The sequence below is a fragment of the Misgurnus anguillicaudatus genome, chromosome 10 (assembly GCF_027580225.2).
Source record: "Misgurnus anguillicaudatus chromosome 10, ASM2758022v2, whole genome shotgun sequence".
Classification (NCBI taxonomy): Eukaryota; Metazoa; Chordata; class Actinopteri; order Cypriniformes; family Cobitidae; genus Misgurnus; species Misgurnus anguillicaudatus.
In genome coordinates this window covers 18,521,276-18,538,290 of record NC_073346.2, presented here as the reverse complement: position 1 = coordinate 18,538,290, position 17,015 = coordinate 18,521,276, and the positions used below count along the sequence as shown (strand labels likewise).

Here is a 17,015-nt window from a genome sequence, read left to right as displayed (position 1 = left end):
CAACCAGTATAATAAAAGTCAAACACAAAATCAATTATGTGCATCCATTATTAGCAGTATTAGCAGTATGATTATTATTAGTATTATTATTGCATGCTTGTAATGCATGATAGTGATTAAAATATGTTCAGGTTGTGAGTTAGGGCATCAGGTAATATATTTCATCATCTGTTGGTGTCTGATTCACAAAATATTCTCTTTCCTCCACACCCGCTTTCTCTTGTCTCTTCTGATCATTGTCCTCCTTCAACTTCTGCTCCTCTTGGCCTGCAGTGTTGCCACTCCTCAGTGCTCTCTTTAGCTGGCTCCAGAACAGTTCTTTCGCACTGGCTGGATCCGAACAGTCTGACCCAGGCCACTGTAAATAGGTCTTTTTGAGCATGACCTTCCTCATACGATGATAAGCGGACAATTGGCGTTCAGCAATAGGCTCCAAGAAGACCAGCAAAAGCACATCCTGCATTTCTTGAAATAAACGGTAGCTGGCCAGCTGGATCTCCAAAGAGCACCATTCACTGCGAAGGAAGCTCTGGCTGACCACGCAGATTGTTTTGCGGCTACCGTATACGGCAGCCACAATGTTGTCGACGATATCGCGTCCAAGCTCAAAGTCCCTGTGGTGGAGGCAGAGCCGAAACGAAGAGCCCTCCAGGTTCGGCGACAGCTCTTCCATTACCCATTTTTCATCTGCTGAGTTATAGGAAATAAAAGCGTCGAACTTGTAGTTCTCCTCTTGGTCCCGTAAACGCCGCCACTGTTCTCCAAACCACGATCGAAAGACGTAGTAGCCGTACTTAAATTTCCAGTAAAGTCTGTCGTAGAGGAGTGGCAGTAAGGTTAATAAAACTGTAAATGCATAGGTTGAGGAAAACAGGTAGAGTCCTAGGTCTAAATAACAGACATTTGTGTCGAAGTTGTGAAAGTATGACCCTGGGTGATCTTGGCATGTAATATTGTAAAGATACGGAAATTGGAGTCTTTGGTTGCTTACGGTCCAGTTCTGTAGATCAGAATTTTGGCAGCCGCAACTGAGAGGACAACTGCGCAAGTCCATATATGTAAGTTTGGTGAGATTTTCCAGCAGACCTATGTCCAAAGACAGCATGGCGTTGCGATTGAGATGTAGTACTTTCAGTGCTGTGAGATTTCCAAAGACCTCTTTTGAGAAATATTTAATGCCCATGTTCTCCACATATAAAGTCGTCAGTTTTCGGAGGTTTTTGAAAATACCCGGTTTGAGTTGGGCGATACCAACACACGAATTGTCCAGAGTTAAAAACTCCAAGTTTGTTAGGTCATCGAATGTATCGTCACCGAATCCAGTAATGTGGTTGTTGGTGAGATAGAGACTCTTCAGAGAAGTGAGGCCACGGAAAAACGCACAAGGCAACAAGTTTATACCATTTGGCTGCTGCGCGTCGAGTTTTAAGTCGAGAAGTTTCGATAAGTTTATAAATGGAGAGTGTGTATGTTCTGTGAAATACACAATGTGGTTCGCTTCTAAATCCAGCACACGAAGCGTGACATGAAGTTTCCCAAAGAGCGTGCCGTCAATCTCTTTAAGACGATTTCTATCTAAATAGAGATTAGCCAAGCTTTTCAGACCTTTAAAGGCACGTGGTCTCAGCTGTGAGATCTTATTCCCACCTAGATCTAAAATGGTCAGATTTTGAAGAAAACGGAAGGAATCGTCAAAGATCACAGCTAACTGGTTGTTTCGCAGGTTAAGGGTTTTTAGGCTGACGAGGTCTTCAAAGCTGTCATTAAAGACATCACTCAAAAGGTTGTTGTCTAGACGGAGTGTTATGAGATCTCTGAGTCCACTCAAAGCTTTATGGTCCATATAGGCTATTATGTTAATATTTAGCTCAAGGTTTGTTATTTTGGGTGTATGACTGAAGGCATTACCACTGACCTCTAGAATACGGTTGTAACGAAAGCTCAAATTTCTCAGGCTGTGAAGCTTCTTTGCTGGTTTGCAGCTAAATAGCCTGGTCAGATGGTTATGCTCTAACTTCAGAGTTTTAAGTTTGCTCTGTTTATTCAGAAACTTAAAGCAGTCTGTTTTTTTAATATCATTTCGTGAGAGGTCAATGATATTGGTGATATTGGGGCAATGATTAAATGTGAAGTTGACAAAAGATCTAATGAAATTGCTCTGGAGGATCAGTTTGGGCAATTGTTTCTTGTGGGATCGCAAAAGAACACATAGTGAATGTATGTTATTGTCCTTCAGTTTCAAACCCGAGAAGTCGATGTTCCAAGGTTGAACAGTGGTATTTTTAAGAAGACTGATTACAGAGACGTTGGTAAAACGCAAACGCAGGTATGTTACGTTCCCCAGATTCAGACCCTGAAAAGTCTGGGATGACAGCAACGCATTGTCTGAGAAATCAAGCACTTTGACATACATGAGAAAATTCTTATCACATCCCAGTTCAGACAGATTATTATTACTGAGATAGAGCCAGGCAAGTGACACTGGCAGAGGGGCGGAGTGATGCAGGGTGGTTAGTAAGTTAAACGAAAGGTCCAGTTTGGTCAAGTTTGACAGGTGTGTTATGCTTTGAACCAAAGCCGAGAAGTTCTTCAGGTAGTTCCTGCGCAGGTCTAGAGTCTGTAGGTTCGACAAATTGGAAAAGAGAGACGTGTCAATGTTAGTCAGACTGTTGTTTGCCAGGAGCAGCTCTTCAAGGTTGTGCAGGTCACTGAAGACATTACGATGGAGAGATGTCATGTCATTGCAGGACAAGTTCAAACTCTTAAGTTTTGTCAGGTTGTTGAAAGCATCTTTGTGGATGCTATTAAGCTGGTTGTAGTCCAAAACAAGGGCGTTCAGATTAGGCAGATGTTTGAAGGTTCCTTCAGGAATTTCTTTGAGGTTGCTAAAGGACACTGTAAGGTTCGTCGCAGCGGGCAACAAATCTCTCACTATTGAAGTTATTTCTGGTTCGTGCGGTTTAACACATCTGTAGGTCGTACGGTTATAATCTGGGATCTGTATGCAACTCCTGAAACTGTAGCTGAAGGCAAGTTCAAATAGGCATGTAAATATTGCTTTTACGACCAACTCACGACATGCAGAATTTGCCATGTTTTTTCAGACTTAGTTTCATTCCAATTTTACATGTTTCCCATTCATAGCATTCACCATAAATCAGTAGTATTGGGTTTGAATATTCACTTGCAAAGGATAAACAGCTCCTAGTCCAATTTACAGCCAGCTAGAAAAAAAGAAAGAATAAAGGAAAGCAAAACAGTTTAAAATTCGAAATAAACATACGTGATCAATGCACATAATGTACAACATGGTCAATATGGATTAAATGTATAGATTCACTTTATTTATTATTAAAAATGATTTAATAAAAAGAAAAGAGGATTTGTCCAATGTCTATTAATACATGCAATACATGTAAATAGAGAAGTACATTTAAAAAGGCATTGCTCTTAAATGTTCTTCATCACTCTTCTCAATAAAATCACCATACATATGTGACTAAAATCAGGAAATGAGTTCTTGGCACTTCCTCTGGATTTAGTTTAATCCCTATTAATATCCTATTTGAGAACTTACAGAATAAAAGAATAGGAGTAATGCATAATAATTCCATGAGTAAATAAAATGTAGATGGATGATTTGTAAATGCATTTTTAATAACAATTCGTTATTTCACAAGCTTCTGTTTCTCAAACTATACTGATACATTACTGTTAACATTACATAAAAGCTTAGCGTTGTCATGTTAAACAGAATATTAAACATATCTTGAACTATATTCTGAATTAATAGGTCTCTATTGTTGACATAACAGCAGTCACACACATACGACTATAAAAATCTCAGACTCGATTTGAAACCAATGAGCATTAAAATAACCCAATATCTTCTATTCTTCAAGACAGTATTACCTTGTTTACTTAAAAGAAATAATTTTTAGATTTAAATGATGATGTTATTCAGTACTTACCTTTATGAAATCATTCCAGATTTTCAACTATTGCAAACTATCTTTCTCTTACTTTAAAATGGGGGTTCTCTTTTCACACGAACCAAAAGAGGAACAAAAAGGGTTTCAGGCTAGACGCAATAATAGACAAAGCCTCTTGTAGCCTAACAAAAATGTCTTGTTCACACATTTATTTATTACTTAGCCACATTTATTGTGATGCTTTATAAGAATGTAACATAATTCAATGTCCTACGATCATGGTATAGGGTCATTTGAACAGTTGTACAGTTTTGATCATTTGAACAAATATATAATAAAGATAATCATGTATTTGTTATATAATATAATAATCTGTCCTCCAGGATATTTTCTATTTAGCCTCTCATTTTCTGTTCTCGAGCCATCTGGCAGATTCCGCAAGGGGCGAGGCAGGACATCATGACCCAGTCATCACAAACAGAGCCCTTCAAAAACACACATTAAATTTAATACAATACATCAACACATTTCTTTAACGTCAATGTCATACAGACCATTTAGATTATTCAAATTACAACACGAATTTTCAGCAACACTCTAGATTTGTTGATAGTGAATATTAGTGACCTACACTGATATGATATTTGTTACGCATGCTGGTTCTCAATGCAACCATAGCTCCAGGTAAGAAGGGCAAACAGCAGCTTTCACCATGATCCTGTGCCACCTTACAACCCAAGATGCAGGGAATAAAAGTACCACAAAGACCTGGGAGAAAACCAGGGTCAGAATGTACATTTATTTTTATTCATCTCTAATCAGCTTTGACATTATTTAATCTCCTTTTAATAAACACACTCACAGATGCCACAATTGTCACAGCAGTCACAAATACTGGAGCTCCATTCTGCTGAAGCAGAGGAGGTGGTGAAACTGGTAACCACTTGAGGCTGAGAATTGATTGTTTCTGTCCGATATGACATCACTATTATGAAATAAAAAAATTGATGCAGTTGCTGACGATAATCAAACATTTCAAAACACGTATTTCAACATATGGCATATGGTTTTACCTAAATTAAGTGTATTTAGGTTTTATCAGTTATAGATTCATTATAGTTCATATGTGATGCCATTTTAAATAATATGTTTAAATGTTGTCATCTCTCTTACCTGCTTTAAATTCGATACGTCTCTCTCTGTCTGGCAGATGGTGTTCAGTTTCAGGTATGTACAGTAGATCGGTAAAGTGGAAGGCACCTCATGTGCAACGAAAGGGAGGAGACACTTTACCTTTGGTGTTTATACCTGTGCTGATGTCATTTTTTTTTGTCCTTTACATGAGATGTGTGCTAATGGTGAGATCTCATGGTTTCCTCATATCTCTTGTAAAACAGAGGTAAAATGTTTGATTTGGGGGCAAGGAGTTCTCCACACCCTTCCGTCAAGACACATCAGACAAAGTACTATGTTATCTATAAGCCATTAAAACACTTAAATGGGAATGTATTCTGTTCGGACACCTACATAATGTCAATGATATATATCACTACAGAAACAGTACAGTACATGTCAGGATTTTTAACACCCTTATATCATAGTATGTGCATTAGTCAAAGATACATCTGTTCATCCATATTATTGAATTTGATAGATGGTTAAAGTTTGCATAAAATGCAAAAAAATCCCCATTATTGAAACATTAAAAAACAAGTGTATTTTTACTAAAGCCATTTACAAGAAAATGTATGTATATTGTGACTATAGACCATTTCAGCAGTAACAACATAAACAAGCGGCTGTCGCGGTCTGCACGTAACTTCTGGAAAACTCCACTAAGAATAAATAACAACAAAGTTCTTTAAACATAGTTTATTTATATAACAAGCAAAAAAAACAACACATAGATTACCAAAACATTTGTTATTTTCGACGAGGCATTTGTTCAAGAGATCAGTTTAGCAACTAGTCAGACCATTAAAAAAATTAATCCAGAAGTAAAGTTCGGATCCAGACGTGTATCACGTGCTTCTGATGAAACGTCTATAGATTCATGTAAACTGAGTGCAACTGAGTTTCAGCTCACCATTAGACTTTAAATTATGTTAAATAAACATATACTGTATGCCCAACAGTTTTTCCTATGCTGCTGTAGACTAGAACAAACATTTATTCAAGCATTAGGTCTCTGCAATTCAACTTGATCTAACTTCTATAGTTTCTGCTATAGGTCCTTACATAAAAATTAATTGGTGCTTGGTTCATTGTCATTGAATTGCATATTGGATTATTAGAACTGATTTGTCACACCTTTAGGCATGCATGTGTAAAATCAAAAAGTTATATTAAAAGAGCCAGCTTATCAGTTCAAAGAGTCAGAGTTGTTTGACCTCTGTGTTTACACATTAAGGCATGTCTATGTTTCTTCTCTTCTAACTGAGTGCACTACATTTGTATAAATTGTACTAATTGTTTGCTTTTCCATTTGAGTCAATAAAGTCAGGTATTCATCATACAGTAATAGATTTTCAGCCCCTTTAGTAAATGTACTCTTTAACATACGGTACCCAAACTCCTCTATAAACAGTTATGAAGTTCCTCATATTTTTATTGTCCTCAACCTTATCTATGTAAGGAAAAATATCCTTTAATGAAAAGAAAATCATTTATATACACAATCAAACACGCAGCAATATTTAGTTTGTTTTACATTCGATAGCTTTTAATGGCTAATCGCAGATTGTTTTATAGATTCTAAAGTTAGTTCCTCTATTTAAACCACTGGAACAACCTCATTGCCCAATGTCTGAAATTATGATTTGCACAAACATTCTGTCAAAACAATTTCTAGTTTCAAGTGCAATTGGATAGAATAAGAGTAACGGATTTGAAACAACCCAACCATCATTTCATTAGAAACGAGAAGCTTGCAGTGCTATATGTTTAAAGTTTATTTTTCGGAAATTATTACACTGGCAAGAATGTGTGAAGTGTGAAATTACTCTTGTCCGGTAGTCTACATAAAAGAGGGGAGATCAACGTTTTAAAAAACTTTTTAAAAATTTAAAGCAGTGCAACAAACTACTCATATCCTTGATATATATACTGTATATACTCTAAAAACAAACGGTGCTAAATAGCACTAAAAGTGGTTCTTGGCTCAAAATCATAAGGGGGACCATTTTAAGTGCCATTTAATTGGCATTGGTCTAATTGTGAAACAAACAAATCTTTTTGAGTTCCTGCGCTTTTCTTCTCAAATGTGTTTGAATAACTTCTTAAATCTTATGCCTGCCCGCAGCTCTATAGTCTAACTTCCGAGAGAGAGAGAGAGAGAGAGAGAAAGAGAGAGAGAGAGAGAGAGAGAGAGAGAGAGAGGCAGCCTAGTGCTAATTTATATGCGCTGTTTTTGATACTGTTTATTATGATTATTTTAACCCTTTCCACGCCAGCATTTTTTTAAGTTGCCTGCTATCATTTTTTGTGATTTTCACTAAAGTTTCACAAAATACCTTCCAGAAAAAAAAATATTCTATAAATATATAAACATACAATATATCAGGTGAAAAACAGATCCTCTGCTTTCAAACAAACAAATAAACAAACAAAAAACTGGAAAAACATCATTCTATCTTCATTTGTTCAGTTTTATTACCTGGGGTAGGTTTCTTCTAAAATACCACATTAGGTACATTTAATAAGATTTTGTGTCTCTCTCCCTGTCTCGTCCTTGATCCCGAGGACGAGACAAACAGATCCAGTTCCGGTACATGTGAAAGTCGGCACACAACTGATCTACTAGCTGTTCTTCAACGTGATGTCCAGCTGATGCCTGACCAAAGACCACCGGCAGAACCCGCTTAATCTCCGCTTAATCTCCGCTCAGTCTCCTTCCGTTTCAATGTGTATATATATATATATATATACCTCCCAAGGGTTTTTTCCTCCTATGACTTTTTTTACTTCCCCGGCTAAAATTACGGGTTTTTTTTCTCCTAGGGGGTTTTTCAACCCGGGGAGGCAGCCTTTTTGGGCTTAACTTCTATACGTTACATTAGTAATACGTTTGTTTATAATGTTGATTTATAGCCGTAGCAAATTTAACTGCTTGTGCTATCGTTTATTATGTTGTGCTATCTGTCGATTTTCTGTGCTTTTCACTGCATCTATTATGTAAAGCTGCTTTGATACAATTACCAAATTGTGAAAAGCGCTATATAAATAAAATTGAATTGAATTGAATTGAATTGAATTTGATCATAAAGTTTAAATAATTGCATTTTTTATAAAGGACTTTATTAGAGAGTAATGATCAAAACATACACTGAGTTTCGTATGTTTTTCATTAGATGATGCTTCAGATCAAATTTTTATAAGTTGGTTAAGAGCACCATCTAGTGGATAATAGAGGAAATATAGATGTTAAATGTTTTTTCTTAAAACTATGGTCTACGATTTTAAAAATTTTCAATATTAATAACCTCGTTTAGATGCTGGTTATGGTTCTACAGTAAAATCCTAACAATATGCAGAGAAAAAAGAATGAAAAAATCCATTCACTCTATTGGGTGTACAGCGGCAGAGAAGTTGACCAATGTAAGCTGTCCGGTCGGACAGCTTACATTGGTCGACTGCTCTCATCCAATCCCCGCTCCACTTAAAACTCAACCTTGCAATCGTGTCTCCACCCCATCGCACCCCACCCCGCCCATTGCCTGCGACATGACATTTCTGACAGTGTATGGCAGCTAGCGAAGTAGCAACAGCTCACAAATGGAGAAAAAACAAACCGACAGCAGCAAGCGGCCCCTGCTTGTCCCTACAGTCAAGGTTGGAAGAAAGAGAAAGTCTGTAGAGGAAAGAGCAGCGATGCGGAGACTCAAACGCCGGATCGAATTAATATAGGGTCCGCCATTGACCGTTGGAGGAAGTTTCAGGGAGATATGGGACTGAAAGCCGACGTTGACACGGCAGACTTTTTGTTGAGCAGGAATGCATTTATTTATACTTTTATGGTGTGAGGTGTTACATAAATATCTTTTATCAGTCTGACAACATGCTCATGCTGCCGGTCGGCATTGGAATGTTAGCCATTTAGCATCGCCTATCACGGGTCAAAGTAATTATATTTCTTGAAGTGCTTGAATTTCAATAGCGGGTTTCTTTTCGAGACGATCGGAATTTGAACAAGATGCGCTTAACAATTACTCAAAACTTTAGCAATACTAACTAATAATTATTGTGCAATTAATGTGCGCTAGGTTGCACTTTTGACCAGGGGAAACGACGCTCAGGAGGGGAAACGTATGCCAAACGTTGTTGTGAAAGTAAATGACGTCAATCAATCATAATTGTAAGTGTTCATTCCTTCAAGGCTTTATTTGTTTAGTTTACTGCTCGGTAAATCTCTGTTCCGATGTTTACTACCGGTGATCACAGCTTGACTGAGTGACGTTGTTCAGGTCGTTTCCCGGTGGGAGGGATCAGGTAGCACAGAGGGGCGGGATGAGTTTTTAAAAGTCGTATAATAAGAGAGTTACGACACTCACATAGACGTCCGTTGTAAGAATGGAATGCGGAAGTAACAGCGTGTCATGGAGTGACGAATAGTTACAAACGCAGCACTGAAGCCCATTCATTTCAATGGCACCTGCTGGTAAATCGATGAAATTACCATTTTTCTTTACATTTTCAGATATTTTATGAATATAGTCAACAGTGATATTTTATGAACTCTGCTGTAGCCTGTAGGTAATGATTATCGTTAATAATAACTAGTACAATTTTTATATTTTAATGAGTTGTGTTTAATGTGTGAATAATATAGATTGAATGGTTTCATATTTTATTACTGGTGGTGGCCATCTACTTTATACTTCTCTTTTTTTATATATTACGACTACCACTAGGGGGCAACAGCAACAAGCTAATGCCTCATAAGTCACACTGCTTCACAATGCTGCTATGTGTTTCATTGTGTTTGGTAAGTAATACGAGTGATGTATCCTCGAAAATCATGTATAATTATATTAACATTTAATGTGTACTATAAATACAATTAAATATGAATTTAGTGTGTTTCTGTTATGCTTCACTGTTACAAATAACCGCGTTGGCGATCTTTTTGTGATTTTAATATGGTAAAAGTGTAGGAATTATGTTTTTAGCAGACTGATAGCCATTTATATAGCCATATTTTTGCTACAAAAATAAAAGATAAACTGTGTTGCTGTAGTTGGTATAGATAACCACAGTTGTATTTGGGTCACCATTAACTGTTTATCTTTATTAACTGATTTACTGTATTTCCATCACTCCCTAGTAAAAAAACGTTATAAACAAAGTAAAAAAACGTTATAAACATAGTAAGTATAGTGATCAATTCACATTACAAGCTAATATTTACCTAAAATAGCTGAAGACCTATGCAAACAGATGGACAGCCCTGCTTGGTTTGGAACTGTAGAACGTTACATGAATCACGTGACCGCGCAGCGGCGAGATCAAAGCGTTTCGTAACTCTCTTATTATACGACTCTGGTTTAGACCATAAGCGAACTACACCATGGTTGCTCAACTCCAACATAATAGTTACCAAGCTTCCGACAACTCTTAAAGTTTATTAAACACATTAAATACTGTGTGCATCAACCTTTTGGGGGGGGGTGTTTCATTGGGGTTTTTTTTAGATTTTCAGGTGTAATGTTGTTGTATTGTTAGAAAATTACCCCTTAAATGTATATTATCCCTTACTATCATACTGACCTACAGTTAACACAGTGATCAGTCCTCAGTTAAATTAATCAGTACTATCAAGGTGTTATTGCCTTCTCTAAAGTTATCATAATATACATAAATAGTCTGTTATTTGTTTGAACGAACTTTGGCATGAGTCAGGCCTACTGCCTATTTTCACTTCCAGAAAACAAACCAAGCTGTTTTTGTCTTTTAACAACATAATGAGGCAATGAGATGTTATAAAATGTATTTAATGTCCTAATATAACTAAGGCCTAGTCCTAAATTCATCTTAAATCTGTCCAAAAAACTGACCCAATGACTTACACTGGTGACTGAATCTAAAGCACAAACAATTCAGAGTGTGTGACTGCTGATCTGTTTTTTCTACTTTGAAGAACAGATACTGAATGTGTAATGTAGAGTCGTGTAAAGAGTAAAATGTAGAGGTACATTTGTTCATTTCTAGTCGAACACAATATAAATATAATGGCAGCATAAAAACAACATAGACTTTTAGTTATACTAAACACTTACAGTAACCTCAATGTCTAGAGCAAATGATTTAACCTCCTAAGACCTGAGGTTTGGTTTGTCCTTTTTTTTTTAGATTTTTACCCGCTATTTTGGGGTTAGGAAGAACCAATAAATATAATAACCAAATATTTTTCATTGAACATGAAGCAGTGTAATTGTCCACGTTTGTATACAACTGGTTCAAGTTACACAGAATTAAAGAGTAACTAAACCCTAAACCAACTTTTTTTAGTTAATGATCTGTAAAAATGATGCTTTATTAGTGCTGTTCATTGATTTTAGTAAGTTGTTTGACATTTGGATATAAAGTTTTTCAGTACTACAATATATGGTCTAAAAACGTCTGAGTGCTGCCCTCTTCAGGTTGAACGGTGGCTACTGCAGTTGATTTTTTCTATTGGATGTTGGGTCCAAAAAATAACTCGTGACGTAAGCAGGTTCAAACTCACCACGCCCTTGTTACGATCTCACCACACACTTGGTACGAGCTTAGTTCCTCCCCTCTATCTCCGTTGGGATCTGCCCACTTTTCTTGCATTTTTCAAATATTGTCAGTGGGTGGAGTCAGGCTCTGACCAGGGGTTTAGTTACGCTTTAAGTATTGCAAACCACTATAAAATTTGATGTCCGCATATGTGGACATCCAGGTCTTAGAAGGTTAAGTTTTTATTGTTGTTTATATGTCTATGTGGTGTTTTTAATATGCTTTAAGACAAACCATGTGCAAATTCATCATACAACTCCATTGCTAAGTATTTATCCCATAAAATTTGAGAATTGGATGACTAATTTGCGCAGTTTAAAATCATGCAGTTCATGTATGCATTTTGTAAAACTGGCTTAACAGTTTCTGTCTAAAACTGCCAAATGCAGCATATATTTACAAATATATGGTCCAAGGTGGTGCAAAATACTGGAGGTGGGGACTAATTCGAATATTTATAGATCCACCTATTCAAAATGAGGATGTGTTACATTCAAGCCGTTTTAAAGCATGAAGAAATCACAGGAAAACTTTTACATACTATATGCTATTGTGATGTTCAAAGATGACTTTAAGTGATAAAATTATTGACTACAATGTAATTTAAGTCATTCTCAATTCCAAGACATGTTTGAGTTAAACAAAGCATTATTTCCTTTATACAACAAGAATTGTAACTTCTTTTTTTCAAGTGTGGCTTGGCTTGGCTTGACATGACTGGTATGCTACTGACTATTTATGTTTCCATCGCACAAAGAGATGTTTACCATCACTAGTTACCATCACTACCATCTTATTACTCAACAATAAAGGTGTTAAATAGCAACGGTACTATTTATGTTTATGTACAATTTAACACCTTTATCTGAAGAGCGCATTGCTACAACCGCATGCAGCACCATCAAAGACTCCTTGAAAAAACACCAGCTTGACATCAGTAGATTTGTATAGGCTTATCCAACCCATATCACTATACCTCCTGCACTTGTGAGTGGTAAACTGTATTTGCATGACCATTGCATGCAACTCATTTTAAACCACAGGAACTTTGACTACTGTGAGCTATTACAATAAACATTAAATTGAATAACTCATTAATTTGATATTTTTGTTGTGTGTATGAAAGTAAACATGTTTAAAAAAATCAAATAGTCTGTTTCCAGTTTCAGCAATATTGTGTTATTTGAGGTACATAGCCTATACTGCAAAACTATAACTTGTATACTATAAGTATAAGAGAAAAAAATACAATTATTTTTTTACTGCAAGTTATCTGCCATGATTAAAAACATAAATAGACGAAATAAAAAATAGATCAATGTATATGATTATTTTTATAAAACGGTTAGTTCCAATCCTTATTCACAATAAAACACGGCTATGACCGCTTCACCCAACGGTTCTATTTATCACCGCGCCCTTAGCAACACCCTTAGCAACCACATCAGTTTGAGAACGGTGTGTTGTTTTATTTGAGCTTCCATGCATATTACACACTGGAATGTTGTTGTTCACGGTCAGGGACTAGCGGAAGGAATGCTTTTATTGATTTAACTTCATGAAAGTTGCACTAATAAATTTTTTACTTCAATATTGTGTGGTAACTGTTTTATAAAAGTAATAAGGTACCAAGGCAAGTGCTGTATCGTGAATAAGCAACGGCCGAAGGGATTGCTTCAACCATTACTTATTCACTATACAGCACAGCCTCTCGTACCTTATTGCTTACAAATATTTCCAGTAAGCTTTGTGATGAAAGCAAAAAGAGAACAGAAAGAGAGAGCAAGAGAGAGAGAGAGAGAGAGAGAGGGGGGGGGGGGGAGGGAAATACAGGGGGGGCAGGAAACTAAAAAAATGTTTTCAGAAATTGAAATTACCAGACCATCATTTTATCAAGGCCATTCGGACCGCACACAGACGGCAAAGAGAGAAAAAGAGAGAGAGAGCAGGTAAGATATTAAGTGTTTTTGCTTACAATATATTTTTACTGTCATAGAAATTAGTTATTGATACACATATGGTAAAAATATTTAATGATTAAGATAGAGAAGCAGGTTTTTTATTATTCTAAAAAAATATTATTATTCAATTTATTATTATTATTATTATTATTATTAAGTTTAAGTCTCATTTCAACTTTTCTAACTAGTTTCAGTGTATGGTGAAGGATTTCTTTTTTTTTTTTTAGAAAATCTCCTTGTGTAATGGTCATTTGCAATCTTATTGAAATGTGTAATGTGCTTTTTCAATTATATTACTGCAGTATATAATAACACCTTTGTAGTAAAATGGTTCCAAAAAAGTGTTTAAGTTTTACGGCGACTTACGCTACTACATGCTGATGCAGCACTCTCACTTCCCTATAGTTGTAGTTTACCATGCCTTGCTTTATACACCACAAATCTTTCAGTTTGAAAACTAGACAACATTACTTTTAAAAACACCGTTTTCAAAACATTGCAGCTTTACCATTCTGTCACAGCCACCCGTTTCTCTTTTAAAATTCATGAAATTTGACATGGTTTATTAGAAAATTTCCCAAGAAGCCAAAAGCAATTTCTCCATCCTCAGCAAACAGGGATTTCAAAACAGTGTTTTTTCAAATGAATGCAGTTTTATTTCCCTTTGGACACAACCGTGAGTTCCCCTTTGACATGTTTGTATTGATGTCCCCTAAAAGTCAGTTTCGTATGGTTTCGACTTCTCCTTTCAAATTTTTTACCCTTTGTCCTTTGATTTATCTCTCAATCAGTTTTACTGAAAGACAGCAGACATACTGTAAACAAGCTCGTGTGATTGACGAGTGCATCTGTATGTCTCACGGCTGTACACCATGGATAATGAAAAAACATCCACCTCTTTCTAAGTAAGTGCATGTAGGCATTTGTGATCTTAGAATGAATTTATGACAAACCCTTTAAACAGTGCACATGTGAAAATGATCAACACACTGATGTGTATTTTTTATTCTCTCTTTAGGATTATACGGATTATGGGGATTATGATGAAAACACGTCTACCTTTAAAGATGACGAGAGCACCGCCCCCTGTAGCCAAGAGGAAACATGGCTCTTTGCCGGCCGCTTCACCCCTGTGTCTTACCTGCTGGTGTTCATTTTGGCACTAGTGGGTAATGTTCTTGTGCTTTGTGTGATTCGTCGCTATAGGCAATCTCGGCACAGCCCCTGCTCCTTCTCATTGACAGACACCTTCCTGCTTCATTTGGCCATCTCTGATCTCCTATTGGCTTTAACACTGCCATTTTTTGCCGTGGAGTGGATGAATGAGTGGATATTCGGCTGGTTTGTGTGTAAGCTTGCCGGGGCACTGTTTTCACTCAATCTCTACTGTGGTGTGCTGTTCCTGGCCTGCATCAGCTTTGACCGCTACCTGGCTATAGTGCACGCCATTAATATCAGCTGGAGACGCAAGACCTGCCACGCTCAGCTGGCCTGTGCCGTCATCTGGGTCACTTGTCTGGGACTGGCCATTGTTGACGTCCGCTACCGTGATGTTAAGCCGCTACATGGCGATGGTAAGTCGGTGTGCCAAATGGTGTTTTCTGAAGGGAAGACCCAGCAATGGCAGGTTGGATTGCAGTTTATAAGCCTGTTTCTTGGATTTGTACTTCCCCTATTGGTAATGCTCTATTGCTACCTTCGCATTTTTAAAGCATTGTGCAACACCACACCACGTAGGCAGAAACGCCGCCCGCTGAGGCTTATCATTTCTTTGGTGGTTGTCTTTGTGGTCAGTTGGGCACCTTATAACATCCTGAGAACGACAGATAGCCTGCTGTCGCTGGGTTTCTTAAAGAACACTTGTCACTTAAACAAGGTGCTGGAGATTGGCATTGTGGTGACTGAAAGTCTGGGGTTAGCACACTGTGCTTTAAATCCGCTACTCTACGGCCTTGTGGGGATAAAGTTTCGTCGTGAGCTTGCCCTGATGTGCAAAACTGTATTAGGACCCAAGGTGCGCAGTGGTTCAGCAAAATGGTCCCATGGTTGGGGATCAACACGCAGGGCTACTGGATCATTCAGCTCAGTGGAGAGTGAGAATACATCATATTTCTCTGCCGTGGCCTGAAAAACTCCAGAAGACAGAGAAGTGAAAGGAGAAATAAAAATGAAAGGATAAATAAAGAATGAGGAAAATAAAAAGGAAAGAGAGGAACTGGAAAGTAACAAGAAGTTTGTATAGACTTAAAGAATGACATCTATAGCCTACATCTTTTCATGTGTACTCTTTTATAAGCATGACATTGTCTAATATAGCAAATGTACTTTTTGAAAAGGTGAAAAAGTATTTTTGTGTGAGTGCGTGCATGCATGTGTATGTGGTTTCATTTTGTTTACACATTTTCAAACAATTTCTATCAAAGAAATGCATTTCTTGAAACTCTCACAGATTTTGTATATATGTCAGCAATTCTGATTTGTGACAGTTGGTTATTGTTACCAACAGGAACTGAAACCATTTTCCATTTTTCACCATTTTTCTTCATTTTATCTTTTTATTAAATAAACAAAATGTACATGTACATTTATTTTGCTCTCTTGCAGTATAGAACATCATTTTAAACATCATTTTGAATCATTTTTCTTAACCAGCTCATTGATTTTTGATTGACATATTGTCACTCACAAATACTAAGTAGTAGTCATGGACATTAATGGATTTTCTGTTTTATTATTAGGCTACTATCATTATCTTATGTCATGTTTGCTATGTCTATATTTTTCTAAGAATTTCCTGTAAATTTTTGTTAAATTGTAATAAAGATTTCAAAACAAAGTAACATCTTTGTTTCCATTTTAATGCCAGATTTTGTTGCTATAATTATTTCAAGAACCAGGATTTAATAACATCTAAAGAATTGCAATGTCCACAATATCTTTTTAATATTCACACTCTCACACACTGACACAATTTAGTATCGTCAGTTCACAGATAGAGAGGCCTTCAAGGCCCAGCCAGGAGTCAACAACAAGTTTACATACAGTACTGGGCAAAAGTCTTATAGGCCACCATGCCAGATTTGCTGTTTATGTTGATCATATATAATTGTTTCTCAGTCTCTTAAATAGAATACATCCAGAAAATACAGGAAATGTGTATGTAGTATTAAAAACTGTATAAAAATATAAACTGCTGTTTCAAGTTTTTAGGGTTAACTCCCCTTCCACTAGAGCAATAGCAGGAAACTGCAGGATCTCTTAAACCTAAATTAATTACATCATAATTTCTCATTTTAAAGAAATTTGTAGTTTTACTTCATTCTGCTCAAAACACTTAAGATGCATTTAGTGCCAAGAGCGGTCA

The 17,015-nt window shown here is 36.7% G+C and overlaps 3 protein-coding genes across 3 annotated transcripts; 1 reads left to right on the top strand and 2 right to left on the bottom strand.

Annotated features, from left to right (window-relative positions):
- Positions 1 to 17: 17 nt before the first annotated feature.
- Positions 18 to 4,081, bottom strand: tlr21 (toll-like receptor 21). Its single transcript, XM_055209839.2, has 2 exons — positions 3,972 to 4,081; positions 18 to 3,224 (listed from the first exon to the last, which is right to left on the bottom strand). The coding sequence occupies exon 2, from the start codon at positions 3,092 to 3,094 to the stop codon at positions 140 to 142; it is 2,955 nt and encodes a 984-aa protein (XP_055065814.2). The 5' UTR covers positions 3,095 to 3,224; positions 3,972 to 4,081; the 3' UTR covers positions 18 to 139.
- Positions 4,082 to 4,126: 45 nt separating this feature from the next.
- Positions 4,127 to 5,315, bottom strand: cnfn (cornifelin). Its single transcript, XM_055209850.2, has 4 exons — positions 5,106 to 5,315; positions 4,795 to 4,917; positions 4,564 to 4,700; positions 4,127 to 4,417 (listed from the first exon to the last, which is right to left on the bottom strand). Exons 2-4 carry the CDS (start codon positions 4,913 to 4,915, stop codon positions 4,328 to 4,330), a joined length of 348 nt encoding a protein of 115 aa, XP_055065825.1. The 5' UTR covers positions 4,916 to 4,917; positions 5,106 to 5,315; the 3' UTR covers positions 4,127 to 4,327.
- A 9,280-nt stretch (positions 5,316 to 14,595) lies between these two features.
- cxcr3.2 (chemokine (C-X-C motif) receptor 3, tandem duplicate 2) lies at positions 14,596 to 16,069 on the top strand. Its single transcript, XM_073872717.1, has 2 exons — positions 14,596 to 14,622; positions 14,670 to 16,069. Exons 1-2 carry the CDS (start codon positions 14,596 to 14,598, stop codon positions 15,777 to 15,779), a joined length of 1,137 nt encoding a protein of 378 aa, XP_073728818.1. The 3' UTR covers positions 15,780 to 16,069.
- Positions 16,070 to 17,015: the final 946 nt, after the last annotated feature.

What these genes read in the sequence shown, in the direction of transcription:
- cxcr3.2 (XM_073872717.1), top strand. Translation starts at nt 14,596, where the DNA reads ATGACAAACCCTTTAAACAGTGCACAT. An exon ending in ACCCTTTAAACAGTGCACAT is followed by an intron (nt 14,623 to 14,669) that starts GTGAAAATGATC and finishes TTCTCTCTTTAG; the next exon opens with GATTATACGGATTATGGGGA.
- tlr21 (XM_055209839.2), bottom strand. Translation starts at nt 3,094, where the DNA reads ATGGCAAATTCTGCATGTCGTGAGTTGGTCGTAAAAGCAATATTTACA.
- cnfn (XM_055209850.2), bottom strand. Translation starts at nt 4,915, where the DNA reads ATGTCATATCGGACAGAAACAATCAATTCTCAGCCTCAAGTGGTTACC. An exon ending in CTGTGACAATTGTGGCATCT is followed by an intron (nt 4,701 to 4,794) that starts GTGAGTGTGTTT and finishes GTTTTCTCCCAG; the next exon opens with GTCTTTGTGGTACTTTTATT. An exon ending in GTAACAAATATCATATCAGT is followed by an intron (nt 4,418 to 4,563) that starts GTAGGTCACTAA and finishes GTGTTTTTGAAG; the next exon opens with GGCTCTGTTTGTGATGACTG.